Genomic DNA, 22296 nt, shown 5'->3' on the forward strand with positions numbered 1-22296 from the left:
TAATCTAATGATTTATCTATTAAAAACAAAAAGCAATGAGGGCAAGGCAGATCTAAAATATTGTGTGATATATTTACTTGAATGCAATCATTTCTGCATGTTAGAGGCTTTCACTAATGAAGCAAGAAGTCTGATATATCAGATTTCCGTGGTCATTTAAGTCAGAATTTTAGGACTGAAAGTATCAAATAATAAAAATGTTACATGTATGTAGTCTCCAAAATATACTATATAACTATTACTTCATAGAAATCTCAAAACAATATGGTAAAATAGGAAAACCATTAAAATTTGCACAGGAAAAATGATGATTCTAAAGCTCTTTCAGATAAATATTTGTGAAGTCATACTTCTGTGAAATACTCATGAGCTGACACATTATGTCACCTCTTCTTGCTTTCATATTCAGAGTGTGGTTTTGTTCCTCAGAAACAAATGTTTTTAAATTGTACATCTGGTTGCAGCGGGGCTAGCCAACACTCAAGTCTCCTGACTTCTTTCTTTTGTATTTTCTTAGTGTTACTCTTCTCGAAACCCCTCTAAATATATTTTCAAAGCAGTCTTAATAAAACACACTTTCTACTTGGTTACCACAGCCATTTTGCAGGTACTTAAATCACAAATATTTGACCTCTGTCAGATATTTCAGCTAGTGATGATGAGACTGTTAGTTATGTCATCTGATAAATTAAGAATAAATAGTATCAAAATAGTAACTACCATGTATTTTGGGGTAACACTTATCTTCCCTATTTCTACATTTCTTCTCATGTATATATGTTATAAATGCATAGATACATAATTTTTCTCATTTTATACAAGTGGTAGTATGGCAAACCTATTAAAAAAGCAGATTATAGTTTTACTTAATATAATAAAGATAATTCTATATTAATGAATAAAGGTTTTTTTCCTCCCTTTATAGAAATGTATATATGTACATACTTGTATACATACAATTTTTGGTTAGTTTTATTTTGTTGAACAGATGCATGCAAATTTGTTCAGCAATCATAAGAGGTTAAATTTTGACTCTAGTGCCAGATCGTGAGGTTCAAATCCTGGTTTTACCACCTGCCAACTTTATAACCTTGAGGAATTTATGTAATCATTCCGTGCTTCAGTTTTCTCATCTTCAAAATAAATGTACTAATTATCACAATATGCCTATCTCATATGGCTGTATGAATATTATTTTGAGAATTAAATTAGTTAATATATGTAAAGCCACATTGCAGAGTATTTGCCATCTCCATTATTTTCATTATTACTATGTCTATTAATGATCACTATTGATGGACATGAGTCCGCTTTCAATATTTTTCTAGTACAAACATTGTTGCAATGAATAATCATATGCTTAGCTATATCTTACATGTGCAAGTATCACTGTTGGATTAATTTCCAGAGGTAAAATTGCATATCAAGTTGTATGTGCATTTGTGCTTTTGCTGTTACAAGTTGACCCCATAGACTGTAGATATACACCACCAATGTGGGTAAGCTCTTCACTAATAGAATGTGTTATTAAACATCTGGATATTCAATGAGTGAAAAATGCTATTTTAGAAAAAGTTTTGCTTTATTTTCTTCTCATTATTAATGAAGGTAATATATGTTCATCTTTAAGAAAAATAATCTTTTCTTTCCTACACAAGCATTTAGACTCCAATTAACAAACTTATTTTAAACTTGCTTAATTTCCAGAATAATTATTAGAGAAAATGAGACTCTGTTTGAATAAATTCAATATGCCTGATATAAATATTGAGAATAGGATTTACATAGTTTCTCATGTGAATTCTTTATAAAAACCCTTCAAGGTAGGTAGTTTCATTCTCTTTGAGACATAGCACTATGTATACTACAGAATTAATCTGTCCAAAGTCACACAGTAATTGTATGGACTAAGATTGTAGAGTGGATCAGTTTTATTCTGGAGCAAAAGATCTTTGTATTATACATCCCATGCTCACCGAGTGTGTCTGTGTGTGTGAGTGTGTGTGTGTGAGTGAGCGCGAGAGAGGTGGGAGAGGTAGTCTTTTTTTTTTTTTTTCGTTTATTTTTATTAGTTGGAGGCTAATTACTTCACAACATTGCAGTGGGTTTTGTCATACATTGACATGAATCAGCCATGGAGTTACATGTATTCCCCATCCCGATCCCCCCTCCCACCTCCCGAGGTAGAGTCTTGAATTGAAAAGATAAGCATAAATCAAGGCTGCATCTCGGCATCACTAGAGTATGACTTTGAATAGGTTAACCTCTTGAAGCCTTCATCTCCCGCTGTATATCATATAATAACAACAATATACAGTATTTGTTTTTCTCTCTCTGACTTCACTCTGGGGGGGTTGTGGAGACAGTAGGATGAATGGACAAATAAGCACTACTATGTGTAACATAGAGAGCTGGTGAGCAGTTGCCATATAACCCAGGGAACCCAGCCTAATTATGGTTGTATTGTTGTGCAGCAGAAACCAGTGCAATATTGTAAAGCAACTTTCCTCCAATTAAAAAGTTATTTTAAAATGAGATAAATAACAACAACAATAATACAAGATTTTTCTAGAGCAAACAAAATGGTGCCAGAAGTGTTACTGAAATTCTAAAGTTTCATATAAATGTTTGCTTGATTACATAAGGCTTAGTAATTGAGTCCCTTGATTTTTGAGACCTACCATAGTTTTATGTTCTGTATATCTTCCTCAGGGCTTCCGAGGTAGCTGAGTGGTAAAGAATTTGCCTTCCAATACAGGAGACGTGGGTTCGATCCCTGGGTGGGGAAGATCCTCTGGAGAAGGAAATGGCCACTCTTGTATTCTTGCCTGGGAAATCCCATGGACAGAGGAGCCTAGTGAGTTACAGTCCATGGGGTTGCAAAAGAGTAGTACATAACTTAGCATCTAAATGGCAACGTAGTATCTTACTTAAAAATGTGGCAAATGTTTGTTTTCAAACTTAAAAATATCCAGATCATACTGATTTGTTGCAGTGTTGTGGTAGTCAGAGAATATTGCTGTCAGTTCATTTTAGTTCAGTTGCTCAGTCGTGTCCAACCCTTTGGAACCCATTGACCATATCACACCAGGCCTCTTTGTCCATCACCAACTCCCAGAATCTACTCAAACTCATCTCCATTGAATCAGTGATGCCATCCAACCATCTCATCTTCTGTCATCCCCTTCTCCTCCTGCCTTCAATCTTTTCCAGCATCAGGGTCTCTTCAAGTGAGTCAGCTCTTCACAACAGGTGGCCAAAGTATTGAAGTTTCAGCTTCAGCATCAGTCCTTCCAAAGAACACCCAGGACTGATCTCCTTTAGGATGGACTGCTTGGATCTCCTTGCAGTCCAAGGAACTCTCAAGAGTCTTCTCCAACACAACAGTTCAAAAGCATCAATTCTTCAGTGCTCAGCTTTCTTTATAGTCCATCTCTCACATCCATACATGACTACTGGAAAAATCATAGCCTTGACTAGATGGACCTTTGTTGACAAAGTAATGTCTCTTCTTTTTAATATGCTGTCTAGGTTGGTCATAACTTTCCTTCCAAGGAGTAAGCGTCTTTTAATTTCATAATTGCAGTCTCCATCTACAGTGATTTTGGAGCCCGAAAAAATAAAGTCAGCCACTGTTTCCACTGTTTCCCCATCTATTTTCCATGGAGTGATGGGACCGGATGCCATGATCTTAGTTTTCTGAATGTTGAGTTTTAAGCCAACTTTTTCACTCTCCTCTTTCACTTTCATCAAGAGGCTCTTTAGTTCTTCATTTTCTGCCATAAAGGTAGTGTCATCTGCATATCTGTGGTTAGTGATATTTCTCTTAGCAATCTTGATTCCAGATTGTGCTTCATCCAGCATTTCTCATGATGTACCCTGCATATAAGTTAAATAAGCAGGGTGACAATATACAGCCTTGACATACTCCTTTCCCAATTTGGAACCAGTCTGTTGTTCCATGTCCAGTTCTAACTGTTGCTTCCTGACCTGCATACAGGTTTCTCAAGAGGCAGGTCCGGTGGTCTGGTATTTCCATCTCTTTCAGAATTTCCCACAATTTATTGTGATCCACACAGTCAAAGGCTTTGGCATAGTCAATAAAGCAGAAATAGATATTTTTTTGGAATTCTCTTGCTTTTTTGATGATCCAGCGGATGTTGGCAATTTGATCTCTGGTTCCTCTGCCTTTTCTAACACCAGCTTGAACATCTGGAAGTTCACTGTTCACGTATTGCTGAAGCCTAGCTTGGAGAATTTTGAGCATTACTTTACTAGTGTGTGAGATGAGTGAAGTTGTGTGGCAGTTTGAGCATTCTTTTGCATTGCCTTTCTTTGGGATTGGAATGAAAACAGACCTTTTCCAGTCCTGTGGCCACTACTGAGTTTTCCAAATTTGCTGGCATAATGAGTGCAGCACTTTCACAACATCATCTTTCAGTATTTGAAATAGCTCAACTGGAATTCCATCACCTTCGCTAGTTTTGTTCATAGTGAGGTTTCCCAAGGCCCTCTTGGCTTCACATTCCAGGATGTCTGACTCTGGGTGAGTGCTCACACCATCGTGATTATCTGGGTCGTGAAGATCTTTTTTGTACAGTTTTTCTGTGTATTCTTGCCATCTCCTCTTAATATCTTCTGCTTCTGTTAGTTCCCTGCCTTTTCTGTCCTTTATTGAGCCCATCTTTGCATGAAATGTTCCCTTGGTATCTCTGATTTTCTTGAAGAGCTCTCTAGTCTTTCCCATTCTGTTGTTTTCCTCTATTTCTTTGCATTGATCACTGAGGAAGGCTTTCTCATCTCTCCTTGCTATTCTTTGGAACTCTGCATTCAAATGGGTGTATCTTTCCTTTTCCCTTTTGTGCTTTTTACTTCTCTTCTTGTCACAGCTCTTTGTAAGACCTCCTCAGACAGCGATTTTGCTTTTTTGCATTTCTTTTTCTTGGGGATGGTCTTGATCACTGCCTCCTGTACAATGTCGTGAACCTCCATCCATAGTTCATCAGGCACTCTATCAGATCTAGTCCCTTAAATCTATTTCTCACTTCCACTATATAATCATAAGGGATTTGATTTAGGTCTTACCTGAATGATCTAGTGGTTTTCCCCACTTTCTTCACTTTAAGTCTGAATTTGGCAGTAAGGAGTTCATGATCTGAGCCACAGTCAGCTCCCCGTCTTGTTTTTGCTGACTGTATAGAGCTTCTCCATCTTTGGCTGCAAAGAATATAATCAATCTGATTTCGGTGTTGGCCATCTGGTGATGTCCATGTGTTGCTCTGGATGGTTACAAACTTTTGGGTATTGTTTACATAATAGCAACAAGAACAAGAATAGCAGCTAACCTTTATTCAACACTTGTGAAATGTCATGCACTGTCCTGGACCATTCACTTGAATTCTTACACAGCTCTGTGAGGCATTTACTGTTGTATCATGTCCATGTTTCAGATGACGATTTGAGACAGAGAGATTAAGTAGTTAGCTCTAGTCATACTCAGTTAACTGGAGAAGGAAATGGCAACCCACTCCAGTATCTTGCCTGGAGAATCCAATGGACAGAGGGGCCTAGTGGACAGTCCATGGGGTCACAAGAGTCGGATGTGATTTAGCGACCAAACCACCACCACCATACTCAGTTAGTAAGTGGCAGGACTATTTCTCCCTCAGAAGTTTAGCTCCAGATCATGATCTTTTCCCCCACTATTCCTTTCTGTCTCTCCGATACTTATGTATACAAGCAGTTTTCTCTTAACAAAATGTGCTGCTCTCCTATTAATTCTGTATCTCTAAAATCAGAGAGCGTGAAGCAGATGTACATAAAGCTAGTAGTATTCTGGTGTTCTACAGTAGAAATTGCAAAGGCTTACTTACCCTGGTATTTAATCAACCCAACTATTATTAATAATAAAATAGCTGTAAAACATCATGGTAGAATTGCAAGTTGCCTAGTGATTTCAGATCTAAGCTAACCTTTCAGAAGTGGAGGCATTTCTCCTCCATCTTCCCCAACGGATGGACCTCTATTCACATATCTTCAGGGCTGTGAATACCCTACAAGGTAGTTCATCCCATTTTCAATAAGGTAGTTCATTTCATTTTCTAGGTATTATGTTAATTTTTACACATAACCAAGCAGTACTCCTTCCCCTCACTTCCTTTTATAGGCTCAAGTTCCATGCTACAAACAGAGCAAGTTTTCTACCTGTGGTACACACTAGACCTTCAACCATTTGTGAAAACAATCATGTTTTCCCTAGTGTTTTCTTATAAGGTCAGACATTCCCATTACCTTTCTAAACCTTTTGCTCAGCTTTTAGAGCCATCACCATCCCCGTCATTCCTCTTTGAATGAACTCTAATTTGTCAACTACTCTCTTAAACGGTGACGTCAAGAATGTGTTCTGACTGGCTATGATCGCAGCTGGATCACTGCTTCCTTTAATCTGTATGCTAGGTATCTTCTTAATACAGAGAGTAGGTTGTTTGCCAATTTATCAGAGCATATTGAAAATGTGTTTGTGGCTTATAAAATATGTATTTGTGGGCACTGGAAATTGCACTATTATCCTAGCACATAGAAGCTAATGAGAAGTAATGGCATATAGTTGCTTCCTGTGTGTAAATGTCTAAATGACTTAAATATTGATTTTTCCCTTCAACTGCAGATCAAACTTCCCAATGCTAAAGGTTCCTTATTTTAAAACAAATGCACGTATTCTTTGCCAGTCAGCAGTACAGTAAGTTCCTGTGGTAAGCTCAAATCATTAAAAAGCTCAAATAGGCATATCTAGTTTGGTTTGTTTTCTAGGACTGATTGAGATAATAGAGAGACCACTGAAGACCTACTTTAATAAGAACTGAAAGTTATCTCATGGAGTAGTATAAATTTTCCAAGTTTTTTTAATAACTTCTCCATCTATAAAATATTGAAATGATATATGACATAGAATTTGATTAAAATTCACAGATATTTATGTACTATCTACTGTCTGTGAGATACTTATGCAGAATACTGGAGAGAAACATTAAAACGTGAATAAGACCTGAATCCTGCCATCATTGTGACACTCCAAAAATGCTCAGATTTTAAAGTGCATGTAAAATTGTGAAATAAATGTTATTAAGAAAATCCTCAAATTTTAAAGTGAATGTAAAATCATGAAATAAATATTATTAGGTCTTTTAGTGTGAAGTTTGTATATATTTAATTCTGAAAAGATAGTATAGCATGTAACATTTATTAAAATATATTATGTGCTAAGTACTAGATGAGGAATTTAATGTGAATTTTCTCATTTCATCCTCAGAACAAAATTCTGAGGTAGGTGTAATTCAGCTCATTTAAGTGAAAATTAACTGAGACTCTGAAGGCATAAATAACTTTCCCAAAGGCCACACAGCAATTTAAAGGCAGAACCAGAATCCAAAATTAGATATGGAAAATCTCCAGGAATGGGTTTGATCTTTTTGTGTGATTCAGAACTGACTCCTATATTAATAGACATGTCAGATAACTAACACAGCCCTTTATCTGTTCTTTCTGGAAGAAGATACTTAAAGGTATTTTATTAGCCTGTTGATTCTTCTCTGGGGTGTGACTTAGTTTCCACTGCACGTTTGGGAATCTTTTCTTCTAAAATTCATAATCAGCTTCTGCTTGTAATAAAGAATCACCTGCAGAGATCACGAATGAAAGAAGAAAGAAAAGGAGATAGTGGTAGATCAATTTAGCCTCAAGTCAAAATAATATTCCAAGATGTGTCCTGGCTTCTGCTTTTGGGGAAGTAAATTGACGACTATCTCAAAATAACCTCTTTTTAAATAATATAACCTAAAATTAATTGAACTTATTTAAACACACAGCACTTACAACCATAGTGTTGCTAAACATACAAACTGTTAGAATTGTCTATGAGCAAAAGGAAGGCTATGTTTATTATAATTGTTGCTATTTTTGCAATAAGAAGGGAAAAGATTATACAATAGTCGTACTATCCAAAGTAATGAATATACTTAAAAGACAAGATACTTAAGCAGTAAGAGAAAGATTAACTAAAATTCTCATTCACATAGGAAATAGCAATGTTGGTAACTCCTTTTTACAGTGTTTTCATAAATTTTCCACAAGGATTGTATGTTTTGTTTTCATTCATTTGTCATTTATGTGAAAAGAGTAAGTATGTTTCTCTTTAACTTAATGGAACTTGGATTAAAATGGGTTCTGTTGTTTTAATCACATTAATGTTGTATATCATGAGGAAACAGTTTCTGTTTCCTTGGCAGAGAACTTTAAAGAAAAAAATTAAGCCCTAGTCAATAAGAAACTTATGTTTATATAAAACCATAATTTATGGTTTATTTGATTAGATCAATGTTTAACTATGTGTTACATGTATTTTTTGTACTGAATATTTACTCATAAATTAATCCAACCCACAGCAGGAGTACTAATAGAAGCTTCCATCCAAACATAATAAGTAAACAGAAGACAAACAGCTGTTGCAAACATCCTATTTTTGAGACTGGGACTAACAAAAAATAACAAAAAATAGTTTGGAGAATTGGCTGCTACCATACATGCACATCTGTTGAAACTGTACTATTTCAACTCAGTACTTGATCACTGCATGTCACAAGATAGCAAGTAGTTGTCTTAAGTCAGAGAACTTAGAGAAAACACTAAATGCTAATTTATGTTTGGGATGTTGTGCTTCTAAGCTCTTCATCTTCTATGTAATGTTTAGTGAATTTATTCATGAGATGTTTATATTTTTAAGTATCCTCAGTGGATCTAGGTGTTTGTCAAAATATATTAAGTAGAAAAAATTTAACCCATTTAATTGTAGTATTTAGTAATTTGACCTGGGGGACTTCCCTGGTGACCCAGTAGTTAAGACTCTGCGTTTCCACTGCAGGCAGCACCGATTCTATCCCTGGTCATATAAGATCCTACATGCCACACAGTGCAGGCAAAAATCATTTTTTTTTTTTTGATCCTTCAACTTTTGGTGTTCTTGTTCTAGGAAAATCACTAAGTGTCTGCTTTTCAGTTGCAACCAGAAATATTCTTACCTGATCAAACTCTTATAATTCCTTTTGCTTTGAATCATAACTGAATATAGGGAAAATATAACTGGGCCTTGTTTTGTTACACAGGAGACAGAAAGCTTATGCTGAAGATAGGTAGGCATTATTCAAGTGAATAAGTAATTAAACAAAAGTTCATATGGGAATCTCATATTGACTACTTAATTCCTTGGGATGTGTCTCTCACAATTACTCTGTCTTTCCTCTGCCAATGAGAACACTGTAAAAATATCTCTCGGCAGTATTTGATGGGAAACACTGTATATGAATACTGGCTCGGAGGTAGGTTGTGAGAATTTGGAAGGCATGGTGAGAGTTAGGAAGAATAAATGAGCTTAGGTAGTTCCATACGGAGTTGAAGGACTGTGCCTCGGGGACACTGATCGGTCAATGAGTGAGTGTTACACTAAGGGATGGGCTTCCTTTGGTGGCTCAGATGGTAAAGAATCTACCTGCAATGTGGGAGACCTGGATTCGATCCCTGAGTCAGGAAGATCCCCTGGAGAAGGGATAGGCTACCCCCTCCTGTATTCTTGCCTGTGAATCCTCTGGGCAGAGGAGCCTCGCAGGCTGCAGTCCCTGGGGTCATAAAGAGCTGGACGTGACTGAGGGACTCAGCATCACGCACAATGAGGGGGTCTCCTGCGGCCGCCACAGAGCTCTGTCCTCAGCCCCATCGCATCATGATTTTTGTCACTGCTTTGAACTTACGTATGAACTTTATTTTTTAATTTATTATATTTTTAATTAATTTTTATTGGCATGTAGTTGATTTATAATTCTGGGCTAGTTTCTGCTGTAATCTGTCATACACACACATATATCCACTCTTTTTTAGGTTCTGTTCCCGTACAGGTCATTACAGAGTATTGGGTAGAGCTCTCTGTGCTATATGGTAGGTTCTTATTATCTATTTTAGATGTAGTAGCATGTATATGTCAATCCCATCTCACGATTTACACCCCCCCCTTACTCCCATATAAACATAAGTTTGTTTTCTACATCTGTGACCCCATTTCTGTCTTGTAAATAAGTCATTTGTACCATTTTTTCTTAGATTCCACATGCAAACAATATCACATGATGTTAATCTTTCTCTGTCTTACTTCTTGTATGAACTTTAGATGATACCAAGTACAAAGGAGTGCAGAATTATCTTATCAGGTTGAAAGTGACCAAGTCTAAAAGGAAAAAGTTCAGAAGCAAGGTGAGAGGGAGATGGGCAGGGGAAGATATAAAGTGAGGAAAAAGGGCAGGAAAAGCAAGCAGAGAGGAGGAAACGGAAAAAAAGAAAGGGAGAAATAAGGCAGGCAGAAAGTAAAATTCCTCAAGAGTTCCCCCCCCGCCCCATGTTTCTCCTGGAATACATAAAGAAGGTTCTTCCCTTCCAAAGCAGCATTTCTAGAATACATTTTCTCCATCTGACACCCACCACTCCAAGTCCACTTTCTATGTATTAAAGATGATGTAACTTTATGATGTCCCATGTAAATTCTGTCTGTTTTCTAATTTAGCATCCTCTTGCATCTGGTCTATTCTAGTAATTATTGTACTATAAAATTAAAAGACACTTACTTCTTGGAAGGAAAGTTATGACCCACCTAGACAGCATATTAAAAAGCAGAGACATTACTTTGTCAACAAAGGTCCGTCTAGTTAGGGCTATGATTTTTCCAGTAGTCATGTATGGATGTGAGAGTTGGACTATAAAGAAAACTGAGCACTGAAGAATTGATGCTTTTGAACTGTGGTGTCAGAGAAAACTCTTGAGAGTCCCTTGGACTGCAAGGAGATCCAACCAGTCCATCCTAAAGGAGATCAGTCCTGGATGTTCATTGAAAGGACTGATGTTGAAGCTGAAACTCCAGTACTTTGGCCACCTGATGCAGAGAGCTGACTCACTTGAAAAGACCCTGATGCTGGGAAGATTGAGGGCAGGAGGAGAAGGGGACGACAGAGGATGAGATGGTTGGATGGCATCACCGACTCAATGGACATGGGTTTGGGTGGACTCCAGGAGTTGGTGATGGACAGGGAGGCCTGGTGTGCTGTGGTTCATGGGGTCGCAAAGAGTTGGACACGACTGAGCGACTGAACTGAACTGAAAGGAGAGAATGCGCTCTCATTGCAATGTTCTAAATGTATGGAAGAACAGAACAAGTCCTGAAGTAGGACACTTCTGTTTTGAAAGAGATCTCCGTGAATGAATGAAGTAGTAAACACTTAAACAGGAAGTCCCTTTTCTGAGTTTAAAGCTTTGGGGCTTGGAATCTAGAAAGATAAATCACCTGCCCACTTTGTGATACTAAATTGAAATTGACAGGTATGTTTCATTTATCTTGCTCAATATTATAAAGCCTTTCCCTCCTTTGATTTTAGTATATCCCTCCTGAAATATTTGCTCTGGTAAGAAAAGCAAATATTGGGTTTTACGCCCCACTTCATGAAGTAAGAATGATGATATTCTAACATCAGAGAACCAAATATTCCAGGCTTATTTTTCTGAGAAAAAATTTCCTTGCAGATAGATTGTCCTCTGTAGATCATCCATTCTTCACCCCTCAATTCATGCATATTTCTTGAATTGGGGGAAAAAGAGAACACACAAAACTTAATACAAAATACTTTCATAAAGCTTAGCTTTATGAATTAACTTCAGCCTTTTCCACTCATGAGGGAAAACGTTCCTGCTTCATTAAATCTTTAATGCAATGTGCTGCCTGCACACTACATTATTATGTGTGACATTAGGTTATATATTGCATAGTAGCTATAATGTTACTTGCAATCAAGCTGTTTCTTTCCCCTGAAGGTAGAATTAAAACAGGTCCTCGTGGGAAACAGTTCCTTATGTTGCTCTCTTCTTAATGGGGTGAAATTGAGGATCAGGAGAGTGAAGGGCTTAGCACTGAACCATCTCCAGGAAGGGATGGGTGCTGCTCCTTGGTCTGGCAGTGCCTTCGCAACTTGATATCTGAATCTCCGCAGAGAGAATTTTAATTCATAGATAAGTGAAAAAGTGAAAATGTTAGTTGCTCAGTTGTGTCCGATACTCGGCAACCCCATGGACTGTGGTCCACCAGACTCCTCTGCCCACAGAATTTTCCAGTTAAGTATACTGAAGTGGGTAGCCATTCCCTTCTCCGGCGGATCTTCCCCACCTAGGAAGAGATTGAACTGGGATCTCCTGCATTGCAAGCATATTCTTTACCCTCTAAGCCACCAGGGAAACATAATTAGGGGGAAAAGTAAAAGGCTAGGTCTCTGGGGACTCCTATGGAATGAAATATCTTCATTAAATTCACTTTCTCTTTGTATTTAAAAGAGATACAGTTTTCATCTCTGGTAAATATAGTCTAATCCATCCAGTACATATAACAATTGCCCTAAAGTAAACTGGAATTGCACTTATTTCTACCTGTGGGAAAGCAAATATTTCTAGCTAATAGATGATGACAACTTGGTTTTTAATAGCCAGAGAAAATGAAATCTATTCTCTGTATATGGAGTGCTTCATAAAATTAGAGAAATCAGTGTTGTCCCCAAGATGAACTAATATGAAAATGTCAAATATAAAACTGATAATTAAGTCTACAAAGTCCAAAACTGTGGAAAGCTTAAGTTACGCACAGTACACATAACTCAACAATGTTGTGTGATGTATTGTTAGGATTCTTTATTGCTGTGGGATGAGTTGGTTCATACAGAGTTCTGTGTGTTTTTGTTTTTTTAATCCTTTAGCTCTTTTACCATTTGTGGCTGCTGCTGATGTCTTGGTAGATTTTAAGAACATCACTGAAAGAGTTTCTTCTTCCTAGTCTTCTGTCCAGAGGGATATTATCCAGGCAAAGAAAGAAAAGCAGCATTTCAGTGGTCAGAGAGCCGTAAGAATGAGAATTTCAGCAGAAAAATTACCTTAAGTAAATATCAGTAGCAGAATGGATATAAAAATAGGCTAGATTGGGAATTCCAAAACTTTTTCAACTTGTGGTTCTCTTCAGTTCAGTCGCCCAGTCATGTCCAACTCTTTGTGACCCCGTGGACTGCAGCACACCAGGCTTCCCTGTCCATCACCAACTCCCGGAGCTTACTCAAACTCATGTCCATTGAGTTGGTGATGCTATCCAACTATCTCATCCTCTGTCATCCCCTTCTCCTCTTGCCTTCAATCTTTCCCAGCATCAGGGTCTTTTCCAATGAGTCAGTTCACTTAGCATCTCCATATTTTTTTCACATTGCCTTCTAGATCAACTGAAATGTGCCACAGTAGTTAGGGCTGAACAACAATAAATATTTGTAATTTAGCAACTTAGCAGTCGTTAAAAAATAATGCACATAAATTTAAACAATATGATGATTTCTTTTCTTCATAAATTACTGCAGTTACTTACTAATGGGGTTTTTCTTGATGAGTAATATTCAAATTCTCAAAACCTAGAATCAGATGAGACCCTGCTGCCTTTATTTTCTGCTACACATTAATTTTTGTACAACACTTGGTTTTTATTCACAACATTCACTGAAAACTTTCCTTAACAAAGATATGACATGACTGAAAATGCAAGTAAACAAAAACATAGCTCAAAATTTTGAGACTATCCCCTAGAGGAATACGGTATTATCTGTCAAAATTGTGAACTACCCAGAGCTAGTTGCTTATGGGCTGTCCAATAGCTACGTAGCATTTCTCTGTTTCCTTCAAACATTTGTAGCATCCCCCTGTGCCTTTGTGAGTTTACTGCAGTGCTCTGGGGCATCTGTGTGCGGAGCTGGTGAACAGGGTGCCAGATAGATCCTACAGTGTATTGAAACTGCACAGAAACGTCAATGATACGACAGATCTCAGGGCCACGGCAGGTTCTTCATTAAGGAAGTGCAATAGCAGTACTAACTGTTGGTTAAACTTTCCCCAGTAAGACTAGAGTCAGAGAATTGAATTTGAATGCTTGATGAGCACCTAGTGAGTATGATATAGCAATGGGAACAGAAAGTTAGACAAGAAGCATCTCAAGGAATAGGACTGAGGCACTAATCTGATATAAATAATAGAGTGAAAACAGTATTATGCAATATCTATAGTTTCCACTTTACAACAGAGAAATGAAGCAGTGGCTTGACTCATGTGACTCATGGAGGTTGGCAAAATACTTGTTTGTTTCCTGGGAAGAGCCAGATAATAAACTTCGGGTATTCTGGGTATTTGATATGTTATCAAACAATCATTCAGTACAGAACTGTTAGAGGCTGAACTGTCCCCCCGAAATGCACATGTTGAAGTCCTAATTTGAAGAAAGGATCCTTTATTCTGATTAAGCTAAAACGGGGCACTTAACGTGGTCCCTGATACACTATGAGTTTTCCTTATAAGAGGAGGAAATGAGGACATAGGCAGACACAGAAGGAAGATCGTGGGAGAACACAGCAGAAAGAGGACCATCTACAAGCCAAGGTGAGGGGCCTAAAAGGAAACCAGCCTTGCTGACATCTTTCCTTTTCTCTGATAGGCAAGAAGTAGATTTATTAATGTAGAATGCTACTGATTGATGCAAGTGGGCAGCTGAGGGTGGTTCTCCCAGCTGACACCTTGAGCTCGGGTTTCTGTTGTTTTCCCAGTTTGGGGACCTTTTTTATGGCACCATGACCAGATTCATGCAGGAATGTGGGTCAGGATGGGAGATACAGACTGAGAAACCAGGGCTGAACACAGTTCAGTCCATGAGAGGAATGGAAAGTCAGTAAGAAAGGATAACCAAAAAAGGGAGGGAATCTTAGAAACAGCCATATACTGAGTACATATATAAGAAAAGAAAAATGTATTTATAGTGGAGACAGAGGTACCTCTGTCATACTCCAGAGAAAGAAGTATCAGAGAAGTTTAGTGCAGTAGAAAACCAAGGAGTCAAGAATCTCAAGAATTATCACACATCACATGGAACTGAACAAAAGCCCGTCCGTGGTTGCCAGATAGAGCTGGTAAATGACCTTTCAAGACATACTGTTAGTGAAGTTCTAAGTGTGGAAAGCAGGCTGCAGTAGATCAAATAAGTAAGGTTGGATGAGTAGAAGTAAAGAAAATGAAGTAATACCCCATACTTGAGAGTTTGACAGCAAAACTAACAAATGCCCAGAGATAATAGCTAGCGGAGACAATAAAGTCAGTTGATGACTTGCAGCTCTGTGCACATTTGATTTGATGGAGATAGTGAAGACTGGGACATTCAAGGAATTATTGAAGGGTGGAGAAGCAAGCAGGTGAAAGAGCCAAGTCAATATGGCATTTGGAGTATGGAGCAGAATATAGATGGAGAAGACAGAGAAGCCTTCATCCAAAGCTATATTTGAAAGGACAACTTATAGCTTTTCCTCCAGAAAACAAATATTCCATAGGAAAGAAGTTTTTATAACTTTATTTAATTGGGCTCCAAAGTCACTGCAGATGGTGACTGCAGCCATGAAATTAAAGGACACTTGCTCCTTGGAAGAAAAACTATGACAAGCATAGACAACCTGTTAAAAAGCAGAGACATTACTTTGCCAACCAAGATCCATCTAATCAAAACTATGTTTTTTTTTAGTAGTTATGTATGGATGTGAGAGTTGGACCATAAAGAAATCTGAGCACCAAAGAATTGATGCTTTTGACAGAAAAAGAGACACAGAAATACAGAACAGACTTTTGAACTCTCTGGGAGAAGGCGAGGGTGGGATGTTTCGAGAGGAATCGGGTGGAGAGGGAGGTGGGAGCGGGGATTGGGATGGGGAAGACGTGTAAATCCATGGCTGATTCATATCAATGTATGACAAAACCCACTGAAATGTTGTGAAGTAATTAGCCTCCAACTAATAAAAAAAATTAAAAAAAAAAAAAGAATTGATGCTTTTGAATTGTGGTGTTGGAGAAGACTCCTGAGAGTCCCAGGACTGCAAGGAGATCAAACCAGTCAATCCTAAAGGAAATCAGGCCTGAATATTCATGGGAGGAACTGATGCTAAGCCTGAAGCTCCTATACTTTGGCCACCTGATGCAAAGAGCTGACTCATTGGAAAAGATCCTGATTCTGTGAAAGATTGAAGGCAGAAGGAGAAGGGGACAACAGAGGACGAGGTGGTTGGATGGCATCATGGACTCGATGGACATGAATTTGAGCAATACTCCAGGATATGGTGAAGGACAGGGAAGCCTTGTGTGCTGCAGTCCATGGGGTTGCAGAGAGTCAGACACGACTGAGTGACTGAACAACAAATAACTGACTTGTTACAAAGACTGTCTCCAGTGATATGAACCCTTTGGGGAAGACATATTAGCTGGAAACAATACTAAGAAATGCTTGGTTTCATTTCTTATAAAGAGATTATTATCCAGTTGATGGATAAATAGAAGCAAAGTTTTGTTGTGGTTCAGTCGCTCAGTCGTGGCCAACTGTTTGCAACCGCATGGACTGCAGCATGCAAGCCTTCCCTGTCCTTCACCATCTCCCAGAGCTTGCTCAAACTCTTGTCCATTGGGTCAGTGCTGCCATCCAACCGTCTCATCCTCTGTCGTCCTCTTCTCCTCCTGCCTTCAGCCTTTCCCAGCATCAGGGTCTTTTCTAATGAGACGGCTCTTTGCCGTGGCCAAAGTATTGGAGCTTCACCTTCTGCAGAGAATAAATAATTAACCCTAGGAGGTGTGCTAAGTCATTCAATATGTCGGACTCTTTGCTACCCCCGTGGACTGTAGCCCGCCAGGCTTCTCTGTGGATGGGATTTTCCCGGCAAGAATACTGAAGTGGGTTGCCATTTCCTCCTGCAGGGTATCTTCCTGACCCAGGGATCGACGCAAGTCTCCTGTATTGCAGGCAGGCAGGAAGCCCTATTCCTAGGAGATGCAGTTTTTCAATTAAAGGATGATATTAAAACAAGCTTTTTAAAAAATTACTTAAATAACTACTTGACTAAGTAGTTATATAGAAATATATCATCAGTATATACCTTAGGGTGAATGAAATAGACAATGATTTTAATATTATGGAAATGAACACTTGTAGCTTGGGGAAAAAACATCTGGTAACAATATCATGCATCTATTTAAAATTGCCTATTATTTCACAACCTAGGTGGAAGCAAAAAAGATTCACTCATGAAAACTGTTAGATGATTAAAAAACCAGTTCTAATGATGCCTAAGCATGAATATCAGAGATGCATGAAAGAGTATAGAAAAAAGTTGTTTTATGAAATATGAATGAGAAAGCTATCTCTCATTAGCATTACTACTGTTACTATAAGCCCTCAGGTGAACAGGTTGAACGAATTCTGCTCCATTGTTTGTGCTGTATATTATTGACCTATAAAAGGCCCCTCTCTTTTTCTATGTAGTTATTTGTTGTTTCCCCCCCATTTCTACCCTCATTACTTTCTCAATATTATATTACTTCATATATGATATGACTTTGTTATAAGTAGGTATGGAAAATATACTGACAAATCAAATATTGTAACTAATCAAACATTTTTCTTTTCATGTTGAGTCTCAACATCTGGGATATTCAGATTACATTTTGGCTCTTTTCTTTGGCAAAATGGGAGTTACCTTTAAGTTTCTTAAATTGATTTAAGGAAATTAAGAATTAATTTACCTTGATCTTTTTCTTTTTTTAAGGAAAACTGTTCTAGAAGGATAATAGCATGTAATCTAAATTTTAATAATCAAAATACATTTAGAAGCTCAAAAGTTTGCGACATTATACCCCAATGTCTTTTCCAAACTCATCCCTACCTCCTATTAAATATTTTTATTAATTTAGGAAATTCTGAATGATTAAGTCCTCTTTGAAATATATGAAACATTCTTTGCTGATGCCTTTCTGGACTCCCATCATTAAGAAAATGTCTGGTTGATTTTTGAACAAGCATGTTTTGTGTAATTTTGGAAGCTTATCTTAATAGAACCAAAAACTTTTACGTAGGTTCACACCTCATTACTCACAGTAATGCCAAGTGCTATAGTCCAGGCAGATATTTATTATTTTAGATATGAAAAGACATTAAAATAGGGCTATTTTTCAGTGGAGCAGGGAAATAAAAGTTTTCTGAATTTTTGTTCCTTATAGAGCTCTCTGTAATGAGCTCTTAGAAGACATTGAGAAGCTGTGATTTAAAAACCTTGTTTAATCAGCCATGGCGAGCTGTGTTCTATTCCCAATGGAACAACTCTGAAAGGAATCTGGGTTCCTCCTCCTCCACCTGGAGCATCACCAGAAGTGGCTTTGTGGTCAGGGTCTGCCATGAGAAGCCACAGAGAGCCCAGGCTCTGCGAAGCTCGGCCTCTGCTTGTCAGTAAGGAGGAAACGGCAGAATACAAATCATCAGCTTTGTTTTGAGTGTCTATTTACAATGCTGGGGTGGAACTTTTTAGAAAAGCACTGCAACATTTGCATCGTCTGTCATTCAAGTTCCAATGTTGATTCCTGTCCTGTAAATGATCTTGCTTTCCTGTTTTTTTTTTTAATCCTTTGTACAAGGTTACTGTCAATGTCAGCAAATATAAACCTCAAGCATACATTGTATGGGGTTCAGCATGCATGTTGGAAGGAAAGAATTTTGTGTAATGAAAAACGATGACAGCATTCATTCACACTAAGCATATTTGATTGCACAAGGGAAAGTGTATCTTCTTTGGGAATTTTGATTAAATTTTATCATGATATAAAATTTGCTGCTTTATTTCTTTTTCTTTGACCAACAACATTCTCCAGCATAGCTTATAGTCTAGGTAAAGTACCTGTGAAATGGAGTGATGTCTTTGTTGGAAGCGTTTAGACCCACAGAAAGTGAGTGACCCTCGGCGATGAGTAGAAATCTCCCAGTTTTAGCAAAGATCCTTCTCTGTTGGGGAATTGTAAAGCTCAAGCTACACACTAGGAAAAATGACAGGAGGGGCTGTGTTTGGTTCCCTGGAAATTAACCTATTTCAGCAAGCCTGCAATACCAGGAAAAAGAATGCATGAATTTACATGTGTGTCAGGCTTGCCATTGATAGGTAAGGTTCGTATAAAGGTTACTCCTAAAGAAATGTCTATCATTCTCAATCCGCACACTCATGATTTCTGTTTCTTCCAAATCCTGCCCTCCAGAACAATAAAATAATTTAAAAATAATAAGCACAGCATGGTTTAATAGCCCATCTCCTGTCCCGTAATGATGACGCATCTTCTCTCTTGTAGCTCACAGCAGCTGGAGGACAGTTGATGTTTACCGTATCATATGACCTTGAAGAAGCAAACGAAGATGCAGAACACACACTCCAGCTTATGGTTATTTTAGAGGTAGAGTATGGAAAGTGTCATTTATGTTTAACTGCTTTACACTCATGTAATCTGAGGTTATCCTTCACTAACTAGTTTAACATTCATTTATGCACTACTAGAGAAAAATATTGTATCTTGGGAATTTTTTCCTGCCATTCACTCTGAGACATGTTTAGAAGACTGAACATAGGTCTTGGGTTCCAATGGTAAAGGGGATTTTTAGAGCAGACTTGAAATTTAAATTTAAAACCTAATGACCATGTTCCCCAGAATATAAGGATACTAAAAGTGTTTGAGCAAATGGCTGATTTATGTAGTTGTAGTTTTTCCATCTCTCCTTGCTTCCAAGTAGATTTTATTGTTTATACCTTTGTTTATATTATGTAGAAGTCAATGGAAAAAGGGAAACTTATCTATTTAGGTACAGTTGAATCTTGACTTCAAAACTCTTTTAACTAAGGAAAATATAGGAGAAACTGCTTTGAGCATTTGGAGGGACACAGGCGGTTCCCAAAGGCTAGAAGCCTAAAGTTATCACATAAAAGCCTCCTTCCTTTCTCATATTCTTCCTTTCTTCTCCTCTGCTCACACAAAGGCACACACTTCATGCATATTTATGGGTCCAAAGGGATCTATGTTGATTTAGCATGGGGCTCTGTTGTTGTTTTGGTCTTGAAATGTTCATGCATGAGAATCAATATTAAAAAAAGTCTTTCCCCAAAATGAATGTTTCCAGTATTAGGTGAAGTGATCTGAGTGATATATATCATTACATATGTGTGTGTGTATGAAAATAGAAGTATGTCATGGAATTCCTTTGAGATAAAAGGGGTTCTCTAAATGTAAAATATTGAGAAGCTATATATTATTAATATGAATGAACTAAGATAAAAGGTTAACCCAAATGATAATAATGCCATTATCTGATTGTAATCATGAAACAGTAGGATTTTTTCCTGTTTCTTTTTTCCCCAGATTGAAGAGTCCCTTAAAACAATAGCTTCATACACTGTTTTAACTTTTCTTCCCCATTTTCCTATATAATCCACATTCACCATAAAATAGTATATCTGAAATATTTGGTTTTGCGCACTTCTATAAAATTGATGTATTTGTTTATAATCATATATATCTAGACTTACCAAGTATTAATTATTTTAGTTAATAGGGGAAGCAGAGCCGCCACGCATAACCAAGAAGCTTATACTTTGTGGTACATTGAGTTAAGGCTACTATTTAAATTGTTTTCTCTGCCTTTTATACCTGCTAGAAATATGCTGACAGGGAAAGCTAACCTGAAATAAACCTACTGAGGATAACCTACAAAGACGAGAATCCCTTTTTTCACAGTTTTATCCTTTAATACTCTCTTTTCCCCTTTAGGGAAATGACTTGAGAATCAGCTCAGCCCAAGATGAGGTGTATCTGCAACCATCTGAAGAACATATTAATGTGTTGTCACTTAAAGAAGAATCATTTACCACATATGGTACAAATTTCCCAGTCAGTAGAAAGGAGTTTATGACGGTGCTTGTGAATTTGCAGAGAGTCCTCATACAGATCACATACAACTTTGGGATGGATGCCATCTTCAGGTAAACTCAGGAATTGCATCTCCCAGCTCTTACATTTGCCTTGGGGCAGACATGCAAGTGCTAAGTGACTGAAGATCCCTAAGGTTTGCCATCTTCAAATAATAGTTAATGATGGAGCACTGGTTTTCTGAAAAGTGTTTCCATTGATCTTTAAAATTTTACCTACCCAGGATGAATTTGTCTTAGTCCTTTTTCAGTATTGATGATTCTCAGTTCTGCCAGACCATGCAATAAAAATGATCCCTATACTGAGAAATGCGATACTGGAAAGCAGAGTCTCCTTTATGATGACTCAAATAGTGGAAAAGTAAAGTGATATAATACCAAGATACCCATATTCAGAAAGTGGTTTGCAAAATGTTTTCTTCCATTAATTCATTCAGTAAATTCTGACAATAGTATATGGTTGATAATGAGAGATACAAGTACCTTCATTTGAATAACCACAAGTTTTTTTTGTGAAACACTGTAATACTATAATGGCTGCATGATATCAAGGAAAATAAGACTAAGAATTCAATTAGCTCTATTGCTTATTATATGTGTGACCTTTGGCAAGTGGTTGGTCCTTATGGAAACTGGATTTCTTCAAATGTGAAGTGGAGATAATAGTGCCTACCTTTCAGGGTCATTGTGAAAAGTATATGTGATAATTATGTAAAGTGCTCATTACCTTGAACACTTTCAAGGGACTATCCCTTTCTACTCTCTGTTTTGTTTCCTTAAAGAGAGAACTCCCCAACGTGAGCTAAACATGTCCATAAGAGGCACCCTAAAGGCTGCTTTCCATTAAAAAAAGAATGACTTACAAACTTCATGGCAATATTCTCCGCACATGTGCCTTCTAAGTCGCTTCAGCTGTGTCTGACTTTTACAGCCCCGTGGATTGTAGACCTCCAGGCTCCTGTGTCCATTTGATTCTCAAGCAAGGATACTAGAGTGGGTTGCCATGCCCGCCCCCAGGGGATCTTCCAGACCCAGGGATCAAACCCAGCATCTCTTAGGTTTCCTGCATTGGCATGCAAGTTCTTTACCACTAATACCACCTGGCAAGCCCAATTTTGTCCTGAAGCAGCTTAAATTAGATGATCAAATGTGACCCCAAACCGACAGCTTGGCATACCCATCAGCACAGCAATGTCTCCAATGCTGGTTTATCTACAAGAGGGTTTTTTAATTGCTGTTGCTCCACACCCCCCCTTCATCTGCCTGTGCTGTCTAGTTTGTCTTTCACTTGTAGTATTTCAACTAAGTGTAATCATCATTACCATCTCCCTAAGGAGAGAATCACAGATTCAGAAACAGAACCACTGCCAAACAATGT

General features: G+C 37.7%; 1 protein-coding gene across 1 annotated transcript in view; it reads left to right on the forward strand.

Annotated features, from left to right (window-relative positions):
- Positions 1-22296, forward strand: part of LAMA2 (laminin subunit alpha 2) — a 659970-nt gene that overhangs the window by 340504 nt on the left and 297170 nt on the right. The window contains exons 13-14 of the mRNA XM_061130198.1: positions 19294-19395; positions 20761-20972. Coding sequence (XP_060986181.1) covers positions 19294-19395; positions 20761-20972 — 314 coding nt within the window. The remainder of the gene's footprint in view (positions 1-19293; positions 19396-20760; positions 20973-22296) is intronic.

This window comes from Dama dama, chromosome 26 (assembly GCF_033118175.1).
Source record: "Dama dama isolate Ldn47 chromosome 26, ASM3311817v1, whole genome shotgun sequence".
NCBI lineage: Eukaryota > Metazoa > Chordata > Mammalia > Artiodactyla > Cervidae > Dama > Dama dama.